Source organism: Mycteria americana, chromosome 11, assembly GCF_035582795.1.
Source record: "Mycteria americana isolate JAX WOST 10 ecotype Jacksonville Zoo and Gardens chromosome 11, USCA_MyAme_1.0, whole genome shotgun sequence".
NCBI lineage: Eukaryota > Metazoa > Chordata > Aves > Ciconiiformes > Ciconiidae > Mycteria > Mycteria americana.
The window spans coordinates 9591393-9615610 of NC_134375.1; the positions used below are offsets into that span (position 1 = coordinate 9591393).

General features: G+C 42.8%; 1 protein-coding gene across 1 annotated transcript in view; it reads left to right on the forward strand.

Moving 5' to 3' along the window:
* Positions 1-24218, forward strand: part of FGD5 (FYVE, RhoGEF and PH domain containing 5) — a 106553-nt gene that overhangs the window by 40922 nt on the left and 41413 nt on the right. Inside the window, exons 3-5 of the mRNA XM_075514144.1 lie at positions 8443-8501; positions 8612-8642; positions 22337-22485. Of these exons, the coding sequence (XP_075370259.1) occupies positions 8443-8501; positions 8612-8642; positions 22337-22485 (239 nt within the window). The remainder of the gene's footprint in view (positions 1-8442; positions 8502-8611; positions 8643-22336; positions 22486-24218) is intronic.

A 24218-nucleotide genomic window follows, 5' to 3' on the forward strand; every position in this document is an offset into this window, starting at 1 on the left:
TAAACAATTTGAATCATAGCCAATAATATATGTTGAGGTATTTTTTACATTATCAGCTTTATTTTAAAGAGCAAACAAAGAGGGGCTTTCATCTCTATTGTGTTACAGGAATTTTTATTACTAAAAACCTATTTGGAGCAGGGCAGGTATAAAAATGTAAAACAGAAGGTAGGTTTCAAATTGTTGCCTTTATTCCCCTGGGAGTACCTCAGACCCTGAGAGGCTGAGCATTTGTCATCAGAAGTCACCTGGTGGTTTTGATTCTTCTGTATATGACTACCAGTGAAAATTCATTCTTTCTAGTTACATAAGCACTTTATTTCCTTCTCTTCAGTCCACTGGCATATGATAACAACCTAGAGAACTCAGAGGCAGGTAATGCTGTAAGTTTTCTTAACCTTTGTGATTCTACTTGGTTATATTATAAAAAGCAATGCCCTTCACTTACACTACTGATGGAGATTCACTCTTTTTTTTCCTCCTGCTAAGCTAATTTAGAAGAGCTCCTGGGCCATCTCTCATTCATGTGTCTTTTATATATGTTCATTTAATTAAATCCCTCTCAATTTATCAGAAGGTGACACATGGCTTTTCTGTACTGGGCTCTCAAGGTTATATGATGGCATCTGAGCTGCCTACAGAAAAAAAAAATGGAATTAGGGATTCCAGTTAGGAACAAAAAACTTGTATCAAATAAAATAAGGACTTTCTCTTTATCTCCTACTTCTGAACCTTCACTCACTAGACAAATGCTCAAAGTCCAGGATGTAGAATCCCAGATTTTTCCTCTCATCATTGAGCTGGATTCAAACGTGAACTTCATGATTGTTTTTTACTGCTAAAACCAGATAAATCCATGTTGGACCCACCCAGCTAAGGAACATTAAAGGAATTAAAGGGGAAGTGAGCTTAATAGCTCAGATTTGACTAGACACCAACTTCAAACTGAGTTCCCTTTGGCAGAACTTAGTTTTTGTAGCAGTCTCAGAATTTCCAGTTTTAAAAAGAAGATCAGAAATAGAGACAATATAATCTTGAAAATCTACTTTTGAGAAGCTCAGCTCCATGGTTTGAAATGGACTAAAATCAGCACATGCTGGTAGGTTTCACCTGTTGCTGGTTATGATCTGAGTTTTTTAATTGCCTCGGTAGTTTGAGGAAGATGCTGCATATGCTGGATCATCAGCTACCCCTCCATAGCTTGCGCCTCTCATTTTAGTGTCAGAATCTTCAAGCAGGCATCTTCAGACAGTTCCTTTCTTGTGGGTACTTTTTAAAACTGGATCTTCTGGCCAGTTGATCCCTTTTGTCACTAGCATCCTACAACCTCCAATTGTTATGAAACTGAAGGGAGCCCCAAGACAACCCTTTTACCACACCTAACCCTCTGTCTGGATGAAGATAAGGACCCAGCAGGGAGGAGTGATTTTTATGCTGGATCCAGAGAAGAGAAAAAAAGTCTGATGCAGATTAGAGATCAAACTTGCAGGCAAGGCAGAAAGCTAGGTGCTAGCCTTTAGGTTCATTGTGGGAACATCAAGCCTTTCAAGGCATTCACTGAGATGATAGTATCAGGAATGCATCTGCCTTCCTACCACTACATTAACAGCTCTGCTTGGGGAAGTAGGTTAGGTTTGGGGAAGGGACAAGCCACAGCAGGGAGATGCAGCAGAGGCCCCATGGTTTTGTGAAAATTTTCTGAAGAAATACATGGAGATGAAGCACAGGTTTTGGGTTCTGTGGGGATGGGTAAGGGGCAGGAACCCATCCACCAATTTAAGAATTCATTTTTCCAGCATCTTGTGGAGAGCCATGCAGATGGTCCTGTAACAACACTGTAAAATGTGTTGCCTTGGACTGGGCTTCAAGAGCGATTTCCATCACACTGCTTGGTCCAGACTGTGTCACACATGTTAAAGGAGAAGCCACTGCCCAAGCATTCACACACCATTCAGGGAGTTGCACACACACACCCAAGACTTTAACTGCTCGGACCGGAGTCCCTTCTCAGCGGCAGCTCCACGGAGCCAACGGGTGCCCCTTTTCGACTCCTCGCTCACACTCACTCACTCTCGGGTGCTTCCTCTCCCCTCTGGCTCGACCCAAGGTTTCCTGAAGCAGAGTCTCCGATACGACGTACGCCAGACGAATTTATTGATTGGTACAGCGGTGAAAACTGCTCAAGCTGGGTGCCTTCGGAGAGGGACCCAGAACAAAGAAATCCCTGGGCAGTTATACCCTTACAATTTAAATTCCCCTCCCCTCAGGAGACAGTTCAGACCAATGGTAGTATTAGGGTCTGGGGTCTTCCCATTCTTCATTGGGTCCCTTCGTTGCCTCTAGGCGGGCCAATTCTTCTCTTATCTCTAAGGTTGCAGCTTCTGCTAAGGTTGAAGCCTCCTTATCTTTCTGGCTTGCACTGGTTTTGGGGGCCTTCCTTCATGCAGCCAAGTAAAAGTTCAGTGCATGGTCAGCCGATCTGGGTGAAAGTTCACAGCTTGTGGCCTCAGGCTTCAACAAGCCTTGATACTAATGCTAAAGTGACTACAACAACACACATATTCTAAAGGTATGCTGATCAAACAAATTAACAGGCTGAAAAATAACCCCAATAGTCGATGGAAGGCATTTAGACTGCCATCAATCGTACAATTTGCACCACAGCAATAAGAGGTTGAGTCTTCCTTTACAGGGTGCCTTTGGAAGGAGAAAGCAGTGGCTGGGTAAACAGGGTGCTAGGAATATTGTAGCAACATAAGCTATTTTAAGAACTCCGTTATAGTTAGGAATGACATATAGCAAACCCTACATTAAGCCACTAGGCAAAGGAACAATTAAAAACGCTCTCTTAAACCTGTCTGTAAACACAGGAGGGAGTTTGATCTGAAGAACTGAAAGGAATCTCAGAAGAATAATAAGAAAAGAATGTGATTAATCTGGGTGAATACCTGTAAGAATTATAGTCTATAAAGCACTCAGGAAATAAATTAATACGAATCCTAGGGCAAGTAATAATGCCATAGCTGGAACACAAAGACATTTCTTTCATCCAGAACACAGATCTGCCTGCCAGTTAACTGTATGGGAAATCTGAAAGTAAAGCAACCTGTACACAAATACTGTGGAGATTAGTATAAAACCAGCAATATGTTACAAGGGACTGTATACAGCCAGCATATCAGAGATGTGATCTTACCCTGGTGGCAAAATGTGAAAGACTGTAGCAAGGTGAATAGCATGTAACCAGAGCAAAATGATATAAAGGGAATTCAGACCAGATGTGGATGGATTTTATGCCAATGAAAACCCAAAGCATCCTGGCTAGTCCTTTAGGACTTCAGGTTTAGTGTATCTAATCCTAGCCAGACTGGAGGGGTGCTCGTTACCATTACATGGTGGTGTGCTGAGGGGCAGGGCATGAAGGGGAACATCATCCAGAACCGATCCCTAATGCTGTACCTTTGAGAAGGCAGCACTGGAGGTGAGATGCTCCACCCTTCTCCCAGGTATCAAAATAAAAGGCAGTGGACAAAGAGGGGGGCAGCAACCCAGTACGGCAGATGGAGGGGACCTGCACCCCATGCAAACAGGGAACGCTAATCTTAGCCACAAAGGTCTCACAACGAGCAGGGCAGCTGCTGTCTCATGGCAGCAGTACATAAAACTGCCTTTGCTGCTCCTTATCCATTTCCACTGGGTGGGCTTGGTTTCCAGACTCCATTAATCATTCTGTTTTGCAAACCTTTAACCTTCACATATTAAAACACACACGCATGCACACACACACACACACACAAAACTGAAACATGTACTGGAATTGGGAATGACAGATTTGTGTGCCTTGAGGAAGCACCTAATTCAGACGCCTTTCAAGGGACAGCTCTTGATTTATATAATTACACAGACTCCCCAGGAGAGCTGAAATCTAGCTCTTCAAGGAAGGGGCCTGGGAGACAGGAGATGTGGACTGCTTTTCCTTCTCACTGATTCACAGAGCCATCCTGAAAAACTCACTTGTTCTTGTAACGCCTCAGTTTACTGTTGGCACCACTGTGGCATCACTGTGAACTGCTACATAGTTCATAATAATTACAAAAGGGGCATTATGAAGTCACTCAGCTCAGGGGCTGAAGCTTGCAAACTGCTGTCAGCCTCTGACTGTGACAGCAGCGCTCTTGTGCCGGGTACCATCCAGCTACAATGCACCTACACTGAGGAGTCTGTGAAATAAGACACACACGTAGGAAAATGCACGAAGAGATGCAGTTTGTCCATGTCAGCATGGCAAGTCAGTGGCACACACAGGAATGGAGCCGTTGCTTCTATGTCTTGACTAGTTACCCTGCTTTTGAAAGGCAAAGGATTACTCCCTGAGTACTCCAGATGAGTGGCTTGCACAGTACTAATGCTCCAGTTTTAGTGAACTGTTCTCTGATCTACTTGTGCTGCTCTTAGGCCATACGACCCCGTTGCAGCCCCATGGAGCCAGATTCACCTCCAGCACCACAATTTTTTAAGCTGAATCAGGAGACCAATCTGGTTCTGATCAAGGTCCTGCAAACAGCTGGGTCAGCACAACCGAGAGCTGGCTCTGGGCTCAGGGCAGAGTGACTGGCACTGTCACCAAAGGATCATCTAATCAAAGCATGGCCTGTTAGGGCCCACATCAGATGTCTTGGCATTGCTCAGAACAAAGCCAGAGCATATGAATGACTCAGTGCGGAGATGTCATCCCTACATTAATGGGATCAATACCACACAGAGAAGGAAATCCTGCAACAGTTAAGTGCCACGTTAGCACACTCAGCATGGGCCATTAGCAACCTTTCTCCACCTTTCACTACTTGCCCCTTCTCAGCCCAAATGTTTGTTCTATCAGAAGGCACAAAGGGGATGCGAAACCTAAAGTTTCTCGGTTTGAACTAAGACTAGTACTTAACTTCAGCTGTGCGTGTGCTCTGTAAAAGCTGCAGGCTTTTAGGTCTTTATTGTTCTAAACAAAAGCTTTCTGGTGGTGGTGTTCTTCATTATACATTGGGAAACATCAGCTGTTGGAGAAGGAGAAACTGAGCAAGTCACAAGCCATCTCTAGGTCTTAGTTTTCCATCAGTGAACTTGGTATCCATTTGGAGGAGGGCTGTCGGGCTTAGTTTGTTAGCCAATGGAGAGATGATTGTGGAGTAGCACCTTTGCTTCGCAAGTTATGCTGATCAGCTGAGCTGTACGAGTTCCTAACCTGGTTAAAGTGCTTTTGTGTTTGTGACCTTCCTGGCACCAGCATGTTTTTCAGAGTGGAGAGAATGGGGAGATATTTCAGTTACATATTGCAATTTTACATTGTATATTGCAAGCATTTTATTAAGCATTCAGTTTTGGGAAGGATGGGGTGATGAGGCTATGAGAGAAGAAGACTCAGTGAAGCACAAAGCCAAGGGTCCCCACACGGCTGCATGGCCTCCATCGGCTAAGCAGAGGCAGGCAGTGAGACATGGAGTGCTGCTTCTGAAGTGGGAACTGGGAACAAACCACGCCGCAGGGCTGGGCACAGGACTGGCTGCAGGGAGTAAAGATTACTAAAAAGGTGGCAGCTTGGCAGTGTTATAATAACCACTCCGACTTTGTTTCAGAAACTTGATGCTTGAGGGACCTGCACCCCCTGTATCCCCTATTCCCAGAAGTCTGTCTCCGGACACTGTCGTCAACCTCAGAGTTCATTTCCTGGTTAAACAAACAGCAATTAAATAACACAAGTCAGGCAACGCCTAGAGACACTGTCTCAAACTCGCCCTAGACAGGCCATGTGACACTTGGGGTCCCTCTGTTTTGTCTCTTGGCTAAGACATATTAATCATAAGAGGAATTACAGAGTGCGACAATGTGTGTGTGCAAAGGGAAAGTGGGCCTGGCCTGCTGGGGAGATGCACTCTGCTTCTTGGCACTGCAGAGCCACAGAGGACGTGCTGGGCAGCCAGCATTGGGCCAGGTGACCCAGAAAGAAACACACCCCCTTTCATTTGCTCTGCTATGCCTGTGTAGAGAAAATGAGAGAGAATAGAAAACTCAGTGCCTCTAGTGTGTTCCTACAGCAGTTGGGACAACCAGGAGAAGCACATCATGATCTTCAAGAGGTGTTCACAAAGTGGAACCAGGGGGAAAGGGGCAATCAAATATTTGTTCCCAGCAAGAAAGTGAAACAAAGCAAAAAATGTAAGATCTTTCTAGTGCACTCTAAACTGTAGTGTAGCTCTCCAAAAGTAAGTGATTCAAAGCATGCTCTTTGGCACCCATCAGCTAAAAGGAACAAAGCACTAGGAGACGTACCCTCAGACTCCTGGTGCTAAAGGAGAGACGGATGACACATCTGAGACTGATGAATAGTTCACTCGCTGTATTTCCTTTGGCTCTTGCAATCTTCAGATGCCTCGCAGTAAAAGTACACAGAAATAAACTAAGGATGAAAAAAACGTCACTGTGACACTGTTCATTTTCTATACATAAAGCCTCATTCATTTAACCCATCATCATCAGGGTTCAAGGACTTTTTCACTTGTATTCACTATTGATCGGATCATAGTCCTCCTTGGGGTCCATCACCCCCAGGGTGAAAACTCACAGAGCAGCAAGGGATCTTTAGTCTCCTCATAGAAACAGAAGCCTTTCCATTGCTCATGTGTACAGTCAATACTGACATCTATTTGCAACATGCTTTGACTGGCCCTTGGTTTCTCTAAAATAGGCAGTGGTGAATTCACTTGTTGGCACTTTAATTCCTTGCTTTTGTAATGAATACCTAAAGTTATTAAAACCAGAAGAATCTTAAAAATATAACTTCTGTTCCATCACATATTCCTCTTTTAATTTATGGATGCTGGGCAGTGAAATTCCTTCAATTACGTTTCAGTTGACCTTGCTACTGGGTTTTTTACACTCCAAGTATCCACATGACTGAATTTCAGCTTCCAGCACTTCAGGGAATGTTTCATTCTTTCCTACACTGTTTGCAGCTTACTGCAGGCAGAATGAACCAGAAACTTTGGGAGGGGAAGGAAATCCTGAAATCCAGAAGTCAATCCCTCTATAGATACAAAAAGTAGCAGATGGTTCACTGTGATGATGCAATGGGACTCTGAGCAACACAGGTACTTCTATCGTGTGCCAGAACACCTGCATCCCAAGGGAATGCTAATGAGGAGGAGGGACATAGTAAAAAGCCTATAATGCATTTAGCTTGAACTAGCTTAGACATTTTTTACTGCTCAGATCTGCTATGTAAATCCCGATTGCGTATCTGATCTATCAAGTGTGATTTGGGAAGTCAGCATTTGTGAGAAGCTGAATTTGGATTTGGGGTCCTATCAATACTTTTTATGAGGGGTCCCAATTAAGCTTCATGTTCCCTGACCCCTAGCAGCTCCCTCATGCAGAATTTTGGAGGAAAAATTGCCACAAACTTCTCACTGAGGGACTGCATCATATCTCAGCAAGTCCCAGTCTGTCCTGAGTAGGCTTGCAGAAGCAGCATCTGTAAGCAATGGGTTTCCAGCATACCCGGTCTGGCAATGTCGTGAGGTCTTGCTGCTGAACTGTCTCCCCTGAGTCTACTTTAGGTCTGCTGAGGGCTGCTTTTCTTTACTACTGCTAGACTACTGTTCTAGTTCCCTACTTCACCACTGCTAAATAAGTAACTTTTCCCAGTAGATTCCTTTCAGTAAATATTTCTATGCTTTGGTCATTTCTTACCATAAGGATGAGTCATGAAATAGGAGCAAAATACCCTAACTAGCCACTTGCACCTCAGAGTCATACACTTTGGTTCTTTCACTGTTTTCTGTGTCTTCTGAGATGCCTACCAGTTAAGTAGATGCCACTGAGATTTCAAACAATGCTGTCTGCTGGAGTACTGAACTGTTTGCTTTCTGGAGACATTTATGGCCATTTAGCTTAGACATTTTGTTTAGCATGCAATAAAGCCCTTTGCCTCATTTGCTTCCACAGGTCTCACAGCAGTCAGAACAGTTTGGAATATGACCATTTTGATAAAGAACTCCCTTTTCCATGTAATTAAGAGTACTAAACACATGGTATGAGCCTCCACAGCCATGAAGCTAGCCTATTCAAAGCTAAGCACTTTCTGCTTCTCTGACAAATTTTGGACCTGTAAAAATCAACAGAAAATTTTTCTCCTTCTTCAATAAGAACATGTTTTTCAAACTTGACATCTGCCTTAGCAGCTATTATATTGTACGATATTACTAGTATTTGAATTGCAGAAACACCCTGTCCTAGAAAGGACTCCAGGATGCCAGGCACTGAACAACAAAGAATAAAAGCCTGGTCACTACTTTTACTGAAGGAATATGTCAGTTCAAAGTGCTCTCTAACACTGCTTTACTTCTTGGAATGAGACATCTCTTAATTGTCTCTGGTTTTTGCTGTTGACAGAAAGAAGGCCAGTCCAGAGCTTACCTCATTGCCCAGGAGCTGATGTCTTCAGAAAAAGTGTGAGTTCATTGTCACAACCTATCTGTCGCTCTCCTAAAACTGAAGCTATGCAATCCACCCTTCAGCATTGGTTTGATGGCAATTAATAAAAGTTTGTCTCTTTCCCCAGATACGTGGAGATGCTCCAGCTGTTATGTATGGTAAGTAAATAATTTTCATCACTGAAACCTAATTGCCCTTTTACTTAGCTGCAATTTAGAAGACATAAAAGCATTGAAGAAACGGAGGTGAATTTGAGGAGGAATGGCATACTGTGAACCATTGCAAAGGAATATGTCTGCCACTAATCTGCCCTTGCTACAGATCCTCAAATCTAGCATTTGTCATTCACAGGGAAAAGTGTTGGCCAACAGTGCTTGCTGGGGCTCTGAGATTGGTGTAAGATGCAGAATAAGCCTAGTGCAGAGAAGGAGATGGTGATAAACAGGGGTGAACCCTCTCTCTTCAGAGAGAGGCAGATAGGAGCAGAGCTATGAGGCATGGGGATTTGGTTTGAATGGATTCACTCTGCTTCCTTTTAAGCTTCTTTTTTCTGATAATGCAATATCATATCAGTAATATCCAGCGTGGCCTGGATATCCACACTGTGACACAGGTAGTCACCATGGGCAAAATACAGACTCTGGTGTCAGAAACTTGTGAGGGAACACACACAAAGAATCACTTGTAGTGCCTGATAGAGAGCTCTTGCATGGTATAAACCCACTGGAGGCTTTGTCCCAGAAGACTTTGTGTCTTTCTAACGGAGCTGCCACTGCTTCCCTGGAGGCTGGTACACACCTTTCTTAGCTGTTAGTTGCAAGGCGGTAGGGAATAATAGCCACCATACAAAGCATGCCCACTGCTGCTTGGAAAGAAATTCCCTGAGAAGGTAAAAAGTAGCCCCAGGTTGTCCTTGGAGGACACTCCAACCCTAGCTGTGGACAGGAACTCTGATGGAGAGAGAAGTAATAAGGTCAGCATCGTATTTCTGCCTGCTCATTGTGCCTCTCAAGCAAGCTGCCAAAGCTTAAGAGCCTTCTCAGGCTTGGGCAGCAGAGGCAGGAGAGCAGCCTTAAATGTGACAAACACCTTGCAGACAATTGCATTTCAACAAATCAGAAACTGCAAGCTGGTGAGCTGGGAACCAAGCACTTTAAGGGACATAGCTGCTTAGCTGGAGTCTACCAATATTTTGATAAATTGGTGATAACCTGCCTAGCCATTTGCCTCATCTATCCTGGCTTTCCTCTGATTTCTGCACAGCCAAACACATTATTTGACACTAGTGAGACACAGTTGTAGTTATCCATTGTCCTCTGGGGAAGCCAGGGTGGTTTCTTCACCTGTGGACTACAGCGCTTCTGATCATTAAGAATACCCACAGAACTCCTTACTGAAATTAAGAGTTCCAAAAGTATCATCAAGAAAACAAAGAGAAAAGCTTCTGCCAGTTTCTAAATCAAAATAGAAGATAAATACACACACAGGAAATTACCATGCACAGAGAGCATCAGCCACTCTGCATCTTCATTAGATGCATCCAAATAAAACATTCTTAATGTATTTAATTTTCCATTTCCAAGTACATTTGTACTTTGGCACATTATGGACAGCACGTAAATGCAGGACTGAGCTAGCGTGCGTGTACAGTGCACTGTATTTAGTGGAGGTGCCTAGGAGAGGCTTCTCCTTTGCATTATATCCTACCATTTTCCGAATACCTGTAGGAGCTAAAAGTGGCTCACTAACATGGCCTGAAAAATCTTTAATATATAGATCCAAATCTTGCAATGCACTTCAGTGCCTTTAGCCACAGCATGAATGGCTGCACACCCTCATGGCTGCTATAGCATCACGTTACAGTCAGGCTGCCTTGCCTATGCTGTTGCTGGGCCAGGAAAGGGATGCTTCAGGACTTTCCCAGTCCCTTCAGAACCTACTTTGCCCTTTTCTCCTTCCTCTGGTAAATCCCCGTGTGGTGAATTTGGCTCTGAGGCTATGTGTGTAAACGAGCAATTTATGCATTTTCACAATAATCCTATTTTCTGCCTGTAGAAATCATTTGGAAGGAACAGGAAATGTCATTTTTGCTCTCTTTTCCAAGTTGACAACTTTAACATGGGACAGGGATTCTGGTTTATATCTTTGCTAAAATTTTTTAGTTTAGAAACACGTATGGATGCAAGTGCATGCTGCTCCCCCCAGCTGAGTGGACTCCAAACTGTTGGTAATCCCTAATAAAAAGAATCTTCATAAAAATTACAGCACATAGGGAAAAACTCTGCTTGATTGCTAATTTTATCTGCTGCAGTGCTCCAGAGTTGGCTCAACGATATGAGGGAATGAAAACAGAGAGTTTTCCTGGCTTGACTCAAAAATGTAAATACTCCCTGCTCACCTCTTGGGGAACTCAGACACTTTCTAAGCATAAATGTTTATTACAGAAAATAAGTAGCATTACCTGGAGCTTGGCCTGCCAGTCCTGGAATTAAGGTTTTAAGACATGAGGGAAATTGGCTCTGTTTTAATCATACTTAATCATCAGGTTTGGATCAGCTGGTTAATTTGTCAGGGAAAAGATACCAGTAATAGCACTCCTATGACTGGGCAAGTTCTTCTATTTCTGTCAGCCATCAATTTTAATTGGAAGCATTTGTTTGTTTTTTATATATGTTTCAGTCCTGTAACAGAATATTCCACTGAATCCTATTTTGCTGGGATTTTGTTTCCCTGCCTACCCATCCTACTGGACTAGAGGGATCTTATAAGTGTTTTGCATATGCTCATTATTTCCTTAATTATGAAAGTTAGAGCACCAAAAGAGGAGTTCAAATTTCAAATTAGAGATGGGCCTAAAGTAAACCCTTGAATGAATGCATTGGTTTGCAAAGTTAAGCCACTGACAGGTTGTGAAATGTCAGAATCACTGTAACCATGCACTCTTCACTTTCCCTGTCCCAGTTCCCATTTTCTCAAGTTAGAAAGTTCAGAAAGATCTGCATCAATTTTAGGATGAGATTTTGGGTGCACAGTTTTGACTAATGATTTTCTTCTGCAGTGGAAAAGTATCCTTCTTGCCCCATCACCAAATGCATACACTCCTTTAGGGGCTACTGGAGGCTTTTTTCAGCAGACTCAACAAGCAAGTTTCTCAAATAAGATTTAATTGTTTCTATGAGTTGGCTTTCTAAGTAGTCAGGATGTATGAACAGCACCTGGGTTAGAGACTGAGGGAGAAGAGAGGAACAGCCAGTCCGTTTTCACACTTGACTGCTAGTTCAGGCACTCCTTAGTTTAGAAGAGATCAAAAATCTTTACGGGAACAGGATCAGAGGGTTCATTTCTGTGTTTTATCAGGTGCCTATAGCCCTAGCATACCCCATCTCTGCTGCTATAGGCTGATGTCTGCATGACAGCTACCTACTGCAGTGGCATTCAGAAATGATCTGCAGGTTTCTCTGTTGCAATCATATTCAATCTAGAAAGCCACAGTCAGTCCCAGCACTGTTACCTTTCCCACCCCAACTACTGTTGAGTATTTATATTCACCTGTTGCCCAGTGTATTATTCTGGAAGTCTAGAGAAGCCATTACCAATTTTACAACATGTAAGTCCCTCAGACTACAGGGATATTATTGCCTAACTGAGGCTTTTCAATACTGTCATAGTGCAAAAAGTTACAATGAACTAATTACTCCTTTTTGCATATTTGAATAGCATTAGGAATAGTCACATCAGTAAAAAATTGTGCTTCGCTGTGCACTCACTGTTGACACAGGTCCCACTGGCAAATGTCACAAGCAACTGCCAGTGACCACAGAGCCACCAAACTGCCCTCAAGGTACAACACCCCATTCATGCCCAGTTAGGACCAAAGGCTTCCTCAACAGCCTATCTCAGCTCAGGCAAACATACGTCTCTGTTCCCCATCACCAACTTTCTCAAGAAGACAGTTTCTAAATGCTCATCTTCAAGTCTCAAGTCTCATCTGCTTATATAAACCCACACGTTGGTAAGAAAGGCAAGGAACTAAGCCACACCCTAGCTGCTTTCAGAAAGGAAAAAAAGGCTTTTCTTAAGCCTGCAGCAGGAGCAGTTTCCCATCTTATTTCCAGGCTTGGCTGGAGCTGCTATTCATTCAGCATAACAGAATCTGTTTGGCCTTTCAGCGGAGACTTTAATAAATTGATTGATTGCCAAAACGATGACATTTCCATACACCCACTCTGCTATTGAACTGAAAGAGTGGAAACATTGTGTTAGCTCACAAACTTGGTATCAGTTGGTGTGGTAGTAGTGATAATAATCTAAAGGGTTAGCTGTTATTTGCCCTACTCAAAGGTAATGCAATTCTCTGGAGCAGGGAGTTAAGAACTCATTCTGGACTGAGCAGATGGGACTGGCAGGGCCTTGCAGTCCAAGTCCCTGATCTCTTGGTACTCACAATTTAGTTTTCCAAAGTTGATTAGTCTTTGCATTTCCTTCAGGATCATTTAATCCTCAAACTTTGTCATTCTTTTCTCCTATTTTTCTTCCCCAGTAATGCAGGCTGCACTTGTCATCTTTTTCTTAGTGCTTGCTCCTGAACAAAAATGCTGCAGGTTGCTTTCTCAGCCTAATGTTTCACACACCACCTTCGAGGACCAAGAGTTTGGTTTATTTGCTTCCCTTCAGCCAGTCTGTTTCAAATGACTTTACTAGATGTACACAAATCAAACTTAGTGTGACTCAGACTGCCTCAGGATCCCAGTCTGTATGGGATCAAGCATTTGCTTGATAGTGTATCATGTATGTTCACATTTATTTTCTCTTTGCCTTTTGTACATACAATCACCTTTTTTGTGCATAAAGCCCTTTGAAGTCATGATTACTTCCCTCCGAGGCATTTACTGAATTAAGGTACCTGAAAGGACAGTTCTGCACTGAAAAAACACCAGCCCCAACACCTCCCTGTTCAAAAAACAGGATCCTGTTTCCTGGTTTGCATTTTCCTCAGAACAATGGGCCACAATTTTAGAAACACCAAGGCCCAGATTTATGCTTTCTCAGCATTTGAAGATATGGATATGAATATGATATGAATACATATAACATGTGCTGGTTCTCCAGCCTTTGGAATAGTTTGGGATCCAACCCTGCACTGGGCATCCCAAGACTTCTGACTGCAAAATAAATCTTAGGAAATAAAAAAGAACAAAATCATCTTAGTGCTCAAGTCACTAACTCAAAGGTACCTAAATGCAGATTATCATGAAGTCAGGCTCACTGGTTAAACTGTACTTCCAGAATTCTTGTAGGCAGCACGTTCTCAAGAACAAAAAATAAACATCTGCTGTAGGAGCCACTATTACATGATAGACAAAACAGAACTCCCATCTTTCTAATTATTTACACTTCCAGTGAATGATTGGCTGAGCCTTTTTTACTACTGTAAATTTCTTGGATGATGTTCAAAGTTCTGCTGGACCAATCAAGTCATTACTTTCCTAATTAGTGAATGGAACATGCTGGCTAAATGAACAGCTAGCTGGCTGTTAGACCCTCTGAAGCTCTTATAAAAGCCTAAAGATGCACTGTCACAAAAGAATAGCCTGCCTTCATTTACAGCAGGCTGGTTTTTTTCTCATTTATTTATTCATTGTTGTCTTCATCAACAGTGGGAAAATAGCTATGTATTGGCCAGGGAGCTTCTGCAATGGGAATGTTGAGCCAAAATAGCTTTCAGATAATCTGTATATCTCTTAAAAGGAGAGGGAAGTCACACTAGCACATTTGGCATCAGGACAATTCCCTAGTAACAAGCCCCACCGATACAGTATTTGCAATGCACACTGTACAGCTTGCCAGTTCTGAAACTCATTTGCAGTGTTTTGGATGAATGTGTGTATTTGATTGCAAGTGAGTGTGTGTTGAGGTCAGGGTTCCTGACCTAGATTGTACCCTGCAATGGCAGGATAAGAGACTAATTGTGTCTGCTGCGATAGTATTTTCTGCTGTTCATCTGGCATTGTTTCTGCTGAGCTCAGTAATGAGAAATTTGGGAAGATCACTGCTCAGTGCAGATCAAGGGTCACTCACTCTGCTACAGGAGATGTGCCACTTTTTAATTCAGGGGTGACACTTTCACTTTCATCATTAGGAGAGAGGCTGCTGGCCATAATGAAGATACCTCCAAGAACCACCCATGAGTCAGACTTGGCTCACTGCATACTGTACAGCGTCTCATGCCTGCATTCAGCTTTAATATGGATACTCTCTTCTCCCCCTTTGAACTCTTCACCCTCCCCTCAGGTGTAATGCCTAGATGTCCAAAAGAGTCTTGGATCCTGCAATATGCAGTGTCTGTTGAATCCACCTTCATTTTAGAAGTGAAAGTGGTTGTAAAAGCCTGCACCATTTTATGCAATCAGTGTAGACTTCAGTTGTATAAAGTCTGGGCTGCAGTAAGATTTCCTGTTGTCCTCCCTGGCCCACTCACAAAGGGTCAAGTATGCTTACTTCCCAATATTATCAGTTCATTAAAATATCAGCTTGACTTGGGAAGCAATTACAATTCTACATATACATGCAAAATGATTTTTGGATGCATGTCTGTTTCATTATTTATTGAAAAGTATAGAAGTCCGGATGCCAGGTGGGAGTTGTGGCGTAAGCAAGGTAAATATGCTGTGTGCAGACACGATTTCTGCAGCTGAAGTGCCAGTATCCCCACCTGGGGACTGAGGCAGAAAAATGGCTATTCTTTTCCACTAATGTATCTGCTCTGTACACTCCCTTTTTAGGTTTTTTTCTCAGCTCTGTTCCCTAATGGAAACTCACACATCTCCCCAACCTGAATTCTCCTTGAAAATTGTAGAAATACCCTAGGTGAATTTATTCACCCATCAGTCCTTTCCTGTTCTTTAACACAGGGTAGAGGTATAAGCAGGGAACCTAATTCAGCCATGACAGCATTACAGATCAGACCTTTGGCTGGTATAAATTTATATAGCTTTTCTCTGGCAGGTGACTGCAAGAACAGCAGATGATTAGCTTCTTCAAAGCACTGCATCAGACTCCTTTTGAGTTAAGATTTTTTTCCCTCATTATCAACATCATGAAGATACTTCAGAATCTGGGAAGTAGTTGAGCTCTTTTCTGCTTTGTGCGTTATTGCAGGTAGAAGCTTCCTTCCTTCCAGTGAGACGATGCAACAAAGAGCAGGTAGAGACTTTGCTTCAGCACCCAAGACCTGGCACATACTACTTAGACTGCAGGCATTCAGAGCTTTTCTAATCCAGCCACAGAGTCTAGCAATTTGGTCCTTCTAGTATAACGTGCACTTTCTTTTCAGATATTTCTCTTGAACTGTTAAAGTGTGGCTTTGCTCTGCAACCACCATCTTCTACTAGAAATTCACAATTTCTGGCTCAAATGCAGGCCTGATGCTGGGAACACAGTGCTGAGAGCCAGTGAGAAGGAACCTCCATTCTCACCTGCAGAGCAACTGCTGGTCAAACTGTAGGACTATAAATTCTTATTGGCAAAGCCAATAAAATGATGTTGTACTCCCTTCTCCTTCTATTCTCCTGCCATTGCAGTCAATATGCAAGAACCAGGATTCCATTATGATTGGATTAGCGTCTTATACACCGCTACTTTAGAAGATGAACAAATAACAACAGAAAACCAAGGAGATGTAGCAACTGATCAGCATTTCTTGACCGATTTTAAAAGGTTTTCTTTCAAATAAAGCTATCTGTTTAGCTACACCTTTAAGTCAAAATCTTGACTTTCTCTCCTCCAGTCTACTCACCTTTCTAATCCACATAGTTGCTTTCAGCCTATTGCAGGTGGCAGAACCATCAGCTTTTTACAGTGAAGGTAGAGACTGATTTCAGTCCTATCATCTCTTAACTACCCCTACTAGACTGGTTGCAGTAGTCCCTGGTTCCGCAGGGATCCACGGGCCATTGGATGAACTGATCTAACTTGGCCTATTCTGTTATACACAGAAAAAGCAAACAGATATTCTGGATCCAGACTGAATTACTGTACCCTGGATTATTTTCAAGTAGAAGTTAAAGAAGAGAAATCACTCAACATAGCAAATATATATATATATACAGGCAGTTTTTTCTCCTGAGTAAACTACTTGCCAGAGCAGTGGTTTAGCTGACAAGAGATTAGTTTTCTTTCCTTTCACTAGGGTCCTGCAAGGTTAAATGTTCTCAGGCTACTAAAGGCTAACTGGCAGCAGGGCTGAAATGCAGAAAGGACCACAATATGTATGGGATGTATCCATCCTGCAAATGGCTGTTGATATGCATACAGGATTGCTACAATTGATTTTTGCAGCTGGCCTCCAAAGCATATTCCGCCCCATATTGGAGAGATTTTATACACAACCTCACCATTTCTGCACCTGCTTACAAAATCCTGGAAGCAAAACCCAGAATTAACTCTTGTCCCATTAACTGCCCCTTTTGCCTTATCACATTTCACATAGATGTTGAATCCTGCAGTGAACTTTCTTGCTAAGTGGTCTGCCAAAAACCTCTGGCTGCTGGCATTGCTGACTCCTTTGAAAGAGTACCTGGAGATAACTACCTGCTACAAAGGTTTCCAGGTTGCTGATCCCAGGTAAATTGGACTACCTTTCTGTAGCCCTGAGCCAGGTACCTAAATCTTTTTTTTTCCAGAACTCTCCTGTAATCACTATTTCCTCTTAGTATTGGCAGGCACTGCCAGCATCTCTAAAGCATCTCATATCCCAGCACCCTGCAGTGAGCCTCATCACCTCACAGAGGGTATCAGATTCTGCTCCAAGAGCCAAGTGTGTGACAGTTAGGCAGTGCTCCACACAAACCGTAAGATCTTGTTGAAACTAACCCCACATTCCTCCTTGTCTTATGCCCTTATAACACGCTCCAGGTTACAGTCCCCATTTCCAGTAGAGAACAGAAGTTCTTCAGAGGCATTATTGGGGAGAAAATGTAACTTGTGTGTGTTAGTGATGTGCACAAACAAAAGAAGAAAAACCCAACCCTCCTTTGTGGCTGTGGGTTTTGATCCTCTTTGTTTCACTTAATTATTTGTAGGGTTTATTTCAGGGATGTTAGGGATTTGGCCATTGGATGGCTGTAAAGGGCTTATTTATGGGTGCCCAAAATGTAATGAAAAGTTTTATGCTTCAAAAATGTATTTTTATAGCACAGTTGCCAACCTTCTATGTAACCTAGCCACCTTGGGTTATGCTTTCACATGCACACACAAACAGTGGTGCAGGTATAGGCATAAGACCGGAGTGAGATCTGTAGACTCATATTCCCCTGGATGAGACTGAGCTCTGTGGCCATCATGCCAGAGCCTTGAACTGAATAACTTCAGTTCATGCTTCTGTTCTAAGAAAGTTTTGACCCAGCAGTGAATTATATGGACTCAGTGTTTGGTACCTTCTGTGTTGAGACATGGGGCTTGGGTGTGACAGACTTAGAGACCTTCAGGTGCCATGATTGATTAGAGTTAGTGAGACTGCAAAAGCACTTTGCATTTGATTAATGGCTTCCCAGGCACTCAGCATTTTCAATGGTGACATAATTATTTTTTAAATGGATGTTTATAGTGATTACTGTTATACTGCAGGTTTTTTATTAATCATTAGGAAGCTGGCTATCCAGGCAACTGGAATTAAATAATTTGTCTGAGAATTCATTATAATCAAAGGGGCAGGCAATTAATGACTAATTAAATCCACTGAGATGCTGTGGGAAAGGAGTGTTAATCTTGTTGCTCAGCTATGGTGGAAAGTGGACAGATACAGAGCTGTTCAATGTTAATTTGGAAAAGATGACATTTCTATAACATAATAGGTTACTTAAGCACATCAGTAGTGAACTTACTACAGCTATTCACTTCCCCAGGCACAATAAGCTGAAAGAACCCTTTGGATTCTTTCCCTTTCCCCAGTCTGGATTAATTACGATGACTGAGGACTTTGAAAGGTTGCAGATTCCTTTGAGTTAGGAAAAGCATCCAGAAGACAGATTGACTAGCTTAGTTGGTTGGAAAGCCTCTGCAGTGTATGCTGGCTGAAATATGTAGTTAGATAGGCTCACTCACACACCAGAAAAAAAGGGAGCTGGAATAGCACAACACTGGGATTATTTGTGGTACTGGCGCAGGACACGTTGTGGAAATCAGACCCAGATAGTTAGGAAACACAATAATACTCTTTCAGAAATTTTTATGATCTTGTTTTATCCAGGATATAGTTAGTCAAAAAGAAAATTGTCATCATGATCTTTTTTTTACCTAGTTCTAGGGGCTTTTCAGAAAACAAATGCTTCATCTGCAATAGTTGCTAAAAAACATACTGTACGTGCGACTTTCCTTTTGGCTAGTATCTATTAGATATTCCAGTCATTTCAGTTCATAGTGAGCCAGTGTGTACATTGCTGTTGACAGTGTTACAACAGAAAAGCCAGGAATGAATCTGAGGAGACTAAAAACTGTTCTTGCCTGGAGTCAGTTCCTACTGGTGAGGAGAGAGGAATTTTGAAGTTCTTTGCCCAGAGGCTCTCCTGCTTCTTATAGAACCTTTCAACAGGACCACAGTCATACCAACCAGATCCCCAGCATGCTGAAATCAATACAGCTACCTTGATTTAATCAAACTAAAGTGGACTATCTAATGTAAAATATGGATCCCCAGTGAAACATACTCTGTTGAGTTGCTTATACCTGGACATAGCAAGTTTCATGGAAATCAATTCTTTGAGACTCCTCCTTAATTACTCCATGTACTATAAAACTTAACTAGACAGAAGCCAGAGTCATGAGAAATGCCATGGTAAATCCCAGTATGGCCCAGGGAGGCTCATAAGATTGTCCCTGAAAATTCAGGGAACAGAATTTGACTTTTTGGCAATAGGTTGCATGATCACTAGATCCTGACAGAGGAAGATATTCATTCCATCCTGGTTCAGGGCCGGATAGAAACAGCTTGGCATCTTTGAATGAGCTGTGCGACCTTAGAGGTTTCTTTTTATCAAGCCCCTGCTTCCTTTCACAGCACATTTGGCCACATCATGTACAGTGGGGTAGGAGGCCAGGAAATGGTCTCCGAGTGGAAAAATCTAGCTGCCATTTCTGTTAACTCATCCAACAGAATCACCTTCTCAGCAATTGTTAAAGCAGCTGCATTTTTTTTTCTGATGAATTGGCTTCTATGGTGAGACAGAGAATGTTTTTAATGTATCTTTGAAAAAACATTGGTTTTAATAATAACTCACTGTTTGCAGAGTAGCATGTGAAAAAATACATTCACAGCATGGATCTGGCTAGACTGGTCAGACACTAAAGCTTTCCTTCACACGAGCTCTTGGGCTGAAGCAGAGCTCAGTGCGAACCTGCTGGAAGAACAGCTCCTGCCTGCTGTGATGGCCTTAGTCTGACAGGATGCAGCCAGGGCTTTCAGGCCAGCTTTGCTGTGACTAGATGCTTGGGCTTCGTATGTGGTTATGAGCTACCTGACCCTTCATGAGATCACCAAAAGCCCCTTTTGGGACTTGGTTTTTTTTCTCAGGATGCAGTGTTAGCGTATCTGTAATGTGTGGTAGATTCTGTCTTAAATCAAAGTTGGTTGTTCTCCTAGTAATCTTATATTCTAGTAAGTCTTGTGGTCTGGACTACTGACCAGACCACACTAGATCATGTTATATCAATATGGTCCCTCCTGGCTTCAAAGCCAGTGAATCTAAGTATATTCAGCTACATAGCCCCTGTTCAAGTATTTTTAATGCTGAATTTAAAAACAATACCTGACTTGAGGTACTTGAATTACCTCAAAAAACCAGCATGTGTAGGCTGGCTAGCAATAAGAGAGAATGCTGCAATCCCCTAGCCTTACCTTCACACACAAAAAAGAAAGGAAGGTCAGATAAGAACAGATAGTATTTTTGTAAGGAAGGAAGCTTTGCAATCTCCTAGTCTGCAGCTGCTGCACCAAAACGAGTCATCAGGAGCTTTCAAACCTCACAGTTAATGTGGCCTCTCTACTGAGCTGTTGTTTTGATTATTTACTCTGGTTTTCACTCTCACCCCTTTTTTCCTCATCTTCTGCAATAAAAACTCCATGTACTTCATGGCTTACTGGGATGCAGAAAAGGACTGGAAAAGGCACTCACAGAATTAGTTTCTAAACAATTGTATATGAATGTCTAGTTTGTGCTTTCATCACAAACTGGGATGCACTTAGGTTTCTAATTGTTCACTTATTTTCATAGAAAAACTGAGATTCAGATACTTTGCCCATGAAGACCTGACTAGCAGAAATGGGAAATTCAACAGTAAGAGTCCAGCCTGTCCCTAATGGAGGAACAGACAGTCATCTCCTTATAGGGAATACAGAGGAGAATTAAACCTGTAACAGTTCTGCAGGACCATCCTCAGGCAAACACTGAATACTATACTAACACTTTTCAATTACTTGTACTTTTACCAATACTGAAGAAGCAGGTGCTGAAATCACACCGTTTTAATTTTATTGAATGAAGGCTGCTGCTTTTGAACACCAGATACTGCTATGAAGATAAACCATCTACTTACAGTGCCCTAGCTCCTGGAAAGGCAGCCAGAATCCCTGGGTCAGGAACCTGCCTCACTCCACTCAGCAGCAAAGTGTTAGTTATACCTCTGCACAGCATCAGCTTTCCTGCCTTCTTGTGTTGTGCGTTGCCTTGCATCCCATTGCCACAGTTTGCGTTCAGACCTCCACAAAGCCCAGGCAGCTTTAAAGGCCTGAGCTTCTCTAGCCACTGCCTGTGAAGAGGGGATGTGCCTGGCAGCAGCGGGCAGGGGAAACAGCAGTGGCTGGTAGGAACCTGGAAAGGGCCAGGGCACCACAGGGGCCAAAGTCTCTCAAGAGTATGCAGGTGCCAGCAAAGGCTCCTTTACAAGTCTGAAGCAAAGAAGACGGATTCTGTAGCAATCAGGCTTTGACCTGAAAACATTTCAGCATCCAGAGCTCTGGATGAAGGAGACTTTAAGCGATGTTTGGCGCATAAAATATTTGCTGTCTGCTGTTGGGATGATTTTCTAATGCCCAGGGATCTAATACAAATTATCACAGTTTCAGACAGAGACCTTATTCCTCACTTCCAAGTCAAAGCTGGGGAAACATTTTGCTATGCACTCTTAACAGGTACCCTATTATGCACCAGAGCTGGCTACATTTTAATACAGAGGAAATTACTCCTGTGCCCACATAATTTATAAATCACTTCAGGATCAAAACCATTTCTAAGATGAGGAAAAAAGGTCTCCGTCAGGTTTCATAGGGAAAATGATTTGTTCCATAGCTTAAATTTATAGCTTCTTCCTCTCTTTAAGTTCAGATTTGGAGACAAGTGTTGCAAATTTTAGCACAAGACAGGTAGACGTTGATGTTTTTCATGTCGAGCTGTTGGACCCAATGAAGTGACAGGAGAATCTCATCCTTCATTTTTAAAAATTATGTTTCTGGTTAAGAAACACTATAAAAATGAGACAAACTACACCCAGAAAAGCAGGAAAAAAAGGCAAGGTAAATAAAAAGATACCAAACTCGTTGTATGCATAAGGGTCTGATGGCTTGGTCAGGTGAAATGTTCAATTTTGGGTTGACAGCATTGCGGGATTCACCTGAAAGTGTGTATGAACTAATGGATAGAGGAAAACATATGCTATGATCTCCTTGCTATACTGAGCACACTCTATCACTATTGATGGCATATCTTATAATTCCTAGAAAGCACAGTTTAGTACCCAAGAAATTGTAATGATAATTGAGACTTTAAGTCTGTTTGCCTAATTTCTGTATTGTTGTTCACAGGATTTCTACGAAGGTGTCTTGAAAGTGCTTGGAGAAGAAGATGCAAATGAACAAGAAGTTAAACTCAAGCAGGGCTTAAGTGAACTCCCTGAAATTTATGAATTACACCAAGACATCCTGGGAGAACTGGAAGAAAGAGTCCTTAAATGGTAAGTATGGAATGGCATGGTTTGATGGCCTTAACATACCCTCCCCAGCAGGTGGGTGAACTCCTCAGTGTTCCCGTGACCCCACTAGCAAGGAGGCTAGGATTCCAGCAGAGATGGAAGGAGTAGAACCTGAACTACTCTGGCAGATTTTGCATACAGGCAGAAAGGAAGTAAATGTAGAGGCTGTCAGGCTAAGAAAGCAAATACTGAAACATTTGTGCAGTGCACAGCCCATGACTCCAAAATGGCCCCATCAGTCAGTCTGAGGACAGCCTGCTTCATATGCATTATCCTCTGATGCCAGTTCATAGTCCTCACCAAGCAGCTTCACACTCATGGCCTGAAGGTCACAGACTCATGCCATGGGAGGCAGGAACAGCAGACATCAGAATTGATCCTGAAGAAGATCATCGGCTTACAAAAATTGACATAGCAACTGCGTAGCTCTCAGATAAGGGACACCCCCTCGCTCCCAGCACCAAGGCAGGGCTCTGCACAGGCTAGGTTTCCAAGCCAAACAGACACTGTCAGCCTGCTGAGGGACTCCACCTAAGGCAAACATCCTCACAGGGTGAAGTCTTTCCATGAGAGAATAAGACCGTGCCTAGGACAGACAAAGCTCCAAAATTCATTCAGTTAAGGAGACCTCTGACTTAAGCCAGGCTGCCAGGCCCTAGTCTATCAAACTGCTGGAATAAGAATGTCTAAGAGAAATTACCTCTGCAGACCCAAGCTGACTAAGCCTACAGCAGCCAGCAGAGCCCCTGGCCTAGACTGAACTACTCTGGCTCTGACAGCTTATGATGGACCATGCAGCCCCACACCTCCACCCTGCTGGACTCCGGGAGGCAGTGGTCACTGACAGTGGCTGATCCTATCCCAGCACTGCCACTGAGCAATTAAGGAAATCAATTAGGTCAGGAGAACTTTTCAGTAACAATCCTAAATGCAGGGCACAGGTCTCCTTGTCAGCCCTGCACTTTCACGTCAAAGCATACAACAAGGAAAGGAAAGGCTAAAGGGAACTGTGTATTGGTTTGTGTCCACCAAGGGACTGTTACAAATGGCAGGAAGACTTAAAAAATTTAATCAATAATTTATGATTTATACAGTCATAACAAAGAGAAGTGGTGTTTCCAGCTGGGATCTAAAATGACTTCTTGTGTCCTAAAGAAGTCACAGCCCACAGCATGCTGCCGATTCCCTAAGACAAAAGGGACACAACTGGAAACGCCCTAAGATTCTGTCCAGAAATACTTTTGTGGCACGGGGGAAAAAAGAGGGCTGTACTGCAAATGCTGCCAACACAACAGAATGACACATGGCATAGGGCTGCACTCATACAGGTTCCCAGGTCACCACCACTTGAACCTTTCAGTAAGTCCTTCCCTGTGCCTGTGCTCCCCCAGACACTCTGTTGCTCTGACATCCCCAGGAACTCATGTTCCTCTCTTAACTATGATTACCCTTTTGCAATCTCACGTTTTTTCCCATTCTCTCCTTGTACATGCTTTGCAAATATTTCAATACTGTGCAACTGGGTGCTGAGACAGATGATGGTGGGGCAGTGCTGAGAGGGGGCAATGAAGGAGAGCTGAAAACACGATGTTACAACTGAAGGCGTTATATTATCCCCCACAACCAGTGCTCAAAGCACTGCAGCAGGTGGAAGGTCTATCCAGAGAAACAGAAGCTGTGTCCAGAAAGGAGACATTCCACCTGCTACAGACACA